At 66.3% G+C, this 5612-nt stretch overlaps 1 protein-coding gene across 1 annotated transcript; it reads left to right on the forward strand.

Annotated features, from left to right (window-relative positions):
* Positions 1 to 286: 286 nt before the first annotated feature.
* Positions 287 to 4059, forward strand: LOC133350768 (forkhead box protein L1-like). Its single transcript, XM_061565490.1, has 2 exons — positions 287 to 719; positions 894 to 4059. The coding sequence occupies exon 2, from the start codon at positions 1072 to 1074 to the stop codon at positions 2428 to 2430; it is 1359 nt and encodes a 452-aa protein (XP_061421474.1). The 5' UTR covers positions 287 to 719; positions 894 to 1071; the 3' UTR covers positions 2431 to 4059.
* The last annotated feature ends 1553 nt before the right edge of the window (positions 4060 to 5612 follow it).

Genomic DNA, 5612 nt, shown 5'->3' on the forward strand with positions numbered 1-5612 from the left:
CGCGACTCTCCAGAGCCAGACAGAGACCGCGACTCTCCAGAGCCAGGCAGAGACCGCGACTCTCCAGAGCCAGACAGAGACCGCGACTCTACAGAGCCAGGCAGAGACCGCGACTCTCCAGAGCCAGACAGAGACCGCGACTCTACAGAGCCAGGCAGAGACCGCGACTCTACAGAGCCAGGCAGAGACCGCGACTCTACAGAGCCAGGCAGAGACCGCGACTCTACAGAGCCAGACAGAGACCGCGACTCTACAGAGCCAGACAGAGACCGCGACTCTACAGAGCCAGACAGAGACCGCGACTCTACAGAGCCAGACAGAGACCGCGACTCTACAGAGCCAGACAGAGACCGCGACTCTACAGAGCCAGACAGAGACCGCGACTCTACAGAGCCAGGCAGAGACTCTCTTTCTCCCTCTCACTGCGAGGCTGCAGTAGAGCCGTGGACTCGTGGATTGTGAGCTTGAGACGGTGTTGGTCGTTGGGACGCCCCAGGCGAAAGTCATCGAAAGCCCCCGTGGACTGATTTGATTGATTTGATGGTCACGGTCCTCTGGAGGAGTTTGCGGACTCGAGAGGAGGCTGCGTGGAGTGCAGGAATGTGGGCGAGCTCGGGAGCAAGTGAAGGAGCCGAACGAGTGAAGGAGCCGAGCGAGTGAAGGAGTCGAGCGAGTGAGTGAAGGCGCAGGCGAGCGAGTGGAAGATCCGAAGCGACTGGGTGAGTGTGGTGGTGGTGAGTGAGAGATCGAGCGAGTGGTTCAGCGAGCGAGTGGCCGGCGTGGTTGAGCAACCAAAGCGAGTGAACGAGTTGCCACGTTGGTTGGTGGCGGTGCATCATCAACCCGACCTGCGACTGCCCTTGCCAGTGACTGAGCGACCTCTGAACGAGCAGGCAGAGCGGAGTGACCGCGCGGGTTGCGCCAACGCGAGTCTCGAGCAGACGGGGAGACGACCTCACGCCACTGGCAGCGTGGAGAGGAGGCGAGCGAGTGGCCGGCTGAGTGACCGACCGACCGACCGACCGACGGACCGGACCCAGCCCACGCCGCCTCGCTTCGTCACCGCCGACGATGTCCTCCTCCTCCTCTTCGTTCGTGTGCGGCGCGAACCTTCACGCGCTGGCCGAGAGCCTCTTCCTCTACCCGGGCTCCCCGGCTCTCCTCGCGGGCCTCCACGTGCCGCCCGCGCTGCAACGCGGGTGCAGCAGCGGAGCGGCAGCAGCAGCAGCAGCAGCAGCGGCAGGAGGCGCCGGAGGAGTCGGAGGCCTCGGCTTGGGCGGCTCGGCAGCGAAGGAGTCCCCGCAGAAGCCCCCCTACAGCTACATCGCGCTCATCGCCATGGCCATCGAGAGCTCCCCGGAGCGCCGCGTCACACTCAGCGGCATCTACCGCTTCATCATGGCGCGCTTCCCCTACTACCACGACAACAAGCAGGGCTGGCAGAACTCCATCCGCCACAACCTCAGCCTCAACGAGTGCTTCGTGAAGGTGGCGCGCGAGAAGGGGCGGCCCGGCAAGGGCAGCTACTGGACGCTGGACCCGCGCTGCGCCGATATGTTCGAGCACGGCAACTACAGGAGGCGCAAGCGCAGGGCGAAGGCGGCGGCTGCTGCTGCTGCTGCTGCAGGAGGAGGAATGGCTCCCTGTGTTGGTCGGGGCCCCTTCGGCAGGGATGGAGGGGACGGCCCCGGAGACCCGGCTGACGGGAGCTCGGGGGAAGGGGCCGGGGGTCGTCACCACCACGGATGCCCGCCGGGGCCGCTTCCCGTGGCGCCGACTCGTGATGATGAGGACGACGGCGGTGGCGGTGGTTCCTCTCGTGATGCTGGTGGAGCCGCTGGTGGTGAACCCCAGCCGCTGATCGCGATCAAGGAGGAGGAGGACGACGGAGCGGCGGACGAGGGCCTCGTGCTCGGGGCCCCGAGTCGCGGGCCGCGCGGCGGCGTCTGGGCCACGGCGCCTTCCTCGGGCCGCGCTGACCCCGACCCCGACGCCAACTCGGAGCCCTTCCCCGCCAACAGGGACCGAGGGGACGCGGCTAAATCCGGGCGCAGCGGCAGCGGCGGCGGCGGCGGCGGCGTGGGGGGCAAAGCGGCTCCGCGCGCCGCCGCCGCCGCGGCCGCCGCCACCGCCGAGAAGTGGAGGACTTTCAGCATCGAGGGGATCCTGTCGGGCTCGCGACCCCCGTTCGCCGCGGACCCCCCGCCCAGGGGGCCCGTGGCCACCGCGGGCTGCTGCGCGCTGTGCCGCTCCCTGTCCCTCGCGCCGCTGCCCCCCCCGCCGCTGCCGCCGCTGCCGCCGTGCGGCTTCCACGCGGCGGGGCCGGCCCTGCTGCCGGCCTGGCTGGCGCCCTACGGGGCCCCCTACGGACTCCGCGTCTCCCTGGCGGGCGGGGCCATGTGCGCGCCGTGCGCCCTGCACCCCGCTTGATGGGGGGACTCGTCAAGTGCGTTGACTGGGGACGCTCCCCGTCACAACCCCCGCGACGCGTCGGTGTGCCGAGGACGCACGGCGACTGCGAGGCGAGTGATGGACGTGAGCCCCCCCGCCCCCCCTGGAACTAAAGCAGTATCGCAGTAGTGGGAGTGTTGTTGTGATGAATTCTGTCTATTCACAAGCCTCACCGAGTCTCAAGAGTCGGTTTCTAAGAGCGTCCTGCCAGCGACATTTGGGATGTTTGGCCAAGTCGGCGTTTTTTTTCACTGAGCAGAGCCGCGAACTCCAACCAGAGGCCGCCTGCTCCTGCGGCTGCGGCTCACGAAGACGACCCTCGCGACCCTCACGAGGGACGCGCAGGCAACGGTCTCGACGCGTGGCCGTCGTGAGGACGCAGACACGTGGCTCGTTCCGAGCGCGTTCCGCGGCGCGGAGTTGGGGCCACGGCGCTCGCCACCCCCCACCCCACAGCGCGCGACCCCGACTCGGGCACTCGGTGCGAGCGCACGGCACCCTGGGGGCACGCCGCACGGCACCCTGGGGTCCCCTGGGGGCATCGAGCAGCCGCCACCACCACCCAGAAGTTCTAGCGAGCACTCAGCCTCGACACCGAGCAGCAGTACCGCCTCCTGGCATCATCCGAGTACCACAAACCACACGGCACCACCCGGCTAGCCTGCACCACGACCCAGCAGACACGCGCATTAACCATCAATGACCCAGCATCACCCAACACCACACCCGGCACCTACCGCGACCCCCCCTCCATCTCCGTCACAGTAGACCCGAGTTGCGGATAAAGCGGCGCATCCCCCCCAGATGTGCGGCGCGTGGTGGCGCCTCGTGAATGCCGCGACACAAGAGGGCGAACTCCCCCCCCTCTCCCCCCTCGCTCCTCTCTCGAGCAACCGCGCTCGTAGTGGGCGCGTGGCGGGCTGCTCCCCGATCGGCGAGGAGCCGGCCACTCGGTGCCCACGTGATCGCAGACGCTGCTGCTGCTGCGATCCGGTGATGTGGGGACTCTCTTCTACTTCCCGCGGGCGTTGAGGAGGTCCCGTACCGCTGGCTCGCCAGGAGAAGGTGGTACAGCAGAGTGTGGACTAATCGCCATCTGTTTCCATCTGTACGGGGATAGAGTGTTGCCCTCTCGCAAGCGCGGGGCTTCTCCGGGCGATCTCGGTTCCCCCCCCCACCCCCCACGTGTATTAAACAAGGGGACCGCCTCGACATTAATATCGCTCCCCCCCCCGCACCGATTCGCGTTCACAGGGCGCACCCCGCGGTGGTGCTGGTGGCGACACACGACGCAACTGCTTAACACAATGACCACGTGGTTGTTGTTGCCGTTTATAAACTTTATACAGATTCTATATATTATATATATGTGTGTGCGTGTAGAGAGACGAGGACAAGCATAACGGGTTTCTCTCTCTCTCCCGATGGATGCGTTTTTTTTATTCCGATGCTAAACGTGCGGTCGGTCGGTCGGTCGGTGGATCTGTTGTCAACTCCGCTCGCCGCGACGCGAGCGGCCACAGCGCCGCCGTGCCGCTGCCGGTCTGTACCGGGCAGCTGTAACCACCGCTTCATCAAAGTTACGCAATAAACAAAACGTTACCAACTTCTTACGTGCCCCCCCTCCTCCTCGTGCTTCCTCCTCCTCCTTCACCCCGCTTTGTTCCTGAAGGAACGCGCCGGATAATAAGACCCCCCCCCTGCCCCCCCAACGGGTGCCTAGCGTCAGTGACAAGTCACACAAATGCGGCCACGTGCACTCCCACGCGCGCGGCAACCGGAATACTCGACGCATCCCCACAAGTTCTGCTCGACACAAACGGGGGGTGAAGTGCGCCGTGTCATCTGGGGAACACGGCGGTACGCCGCAGCGTGCTCCGGTCGCGCCGCGAGCCGCTCGGTGCGATGCCCGACGTTTCGTTCCACGTGCCGCTGGCAGGGTCTTCTTCGGGAACGGAATGAAGGCAAAATGAAATCCCGAAGAAGCTCCCAAGCGGCACGTGGGAGCGAAACGTCGGACACCGGGAGTTGCAAACCCCCAAAAACGCGCCGTAGAGCGCGCGACTGGAGCTCGTTCCTGCCGTCAAGAGTCAACGGAACGACGCGCGGATCGCCCCCCCCACCCCACCCCCAAATCCAAGCAGGGACGAGGCCTGGGCAGCGCAGCGACCGCCACCAGGCATCGCGCAGGGTGGCGGCACAGGCCGCTGCGAGGCCACGCGGGAAGGAAGCAGGCGGAGCGAGGCCACCGGTGTCGCGGGGAACTTCGACGCTGCCAAGTGCGGAAGAGGCCAGTGGCCCCCCCCCCGCTGCCCCGAGCGCGTGGATCGGAGGTCGCTTGAAAACATCTCGGGAATGGTTTCTTCGGTATCCGCTTCCACGCTCTGCCACCGGAGCCGCCGTCACTCACGCGGCGCGTCCCTTCAAGTTCACCGCGAGTAACACGCAGAACGCACGCGGTCACGCGGTCTCACCGTCACAGCCAGCGCTTCACACGGCACCCAACACATCCCGGGTCGCCGGTGACTCGCTGCAGCCACCGCATTCATAGCGGGAGGGGGGGGTATACTAGATGTGGTGTGCCGGGTGTGTAAATATATTTTCACCGTTTGCCGACCCGGAGAGAGGCGGCTGAAACGAAGCGCTGGCGGAGCGACGCGAGGCCTCACGGCGACGCTGCGGGAGCCGTGGGAGCGGGGGGGAGGGGCCAGACTGGAGGGGTCAGGTCAGGTCAAGGGCAAATGGACGTTACGTGACGTCGTTAAACTGGGACCGACTGCACTCCCACAAAGGTCTGGGACGCCGCTGGGTCGTTGCGTGGTTTGATCCGGGGGGGGGGGGGGCGGCCTGAGGGGTGCTCGGGGGGGGGGGGGGGGGGGCACGGCTCGAGTCCGGGACGGCGTTTTCTGAACAAATTAGTGACGAAAATATTCGTGGACAAAATGTGATTATTTATTTTATTTGAGCCAACGGTATGGAACCCCTCGTCGGTCGGCGTTAGCGGTCAACCGCGCGACCCCCCTCACGCCGAGACGCGCGACACCGTTCGCCGTCGCGGTCAGCCACGGCGGCACGTTCGCTGCCAGATGAAGGCCCTCCCAGAGCCGTCGCCGCCTTTCGCGACTCCGCGGCCACCGGTCCGCTCGGCCGCCCGCTCGGCT

This window comes from Lethenteron reissneri, chromosome 35, assembly GCF_015708825.2.
Source record: "Lethenteron reissneri isolate LAM-NWPU_2019-01 chromosome 35, ASM1570882v1, whole genome shotgun sequence".
In the NCBI taxonomy this organism is placed as follows: Eukaryota; Metazoa; Chordata; class Hyperoartia; order Petromyzontiformes; family Petromyzontidae; genus Lethenteron; species Lethenteron reissneri.

What these genes read in the sequence shown, in the direction of transcription:
- LOC133350768 (XM_061565490.1), top strand. Translation starts at nt 1,072, where the DNA reads ATGTCCTCCTCCTCCTCTTCGTTCGTGTGCGGCGCGAACCTTCACGCG.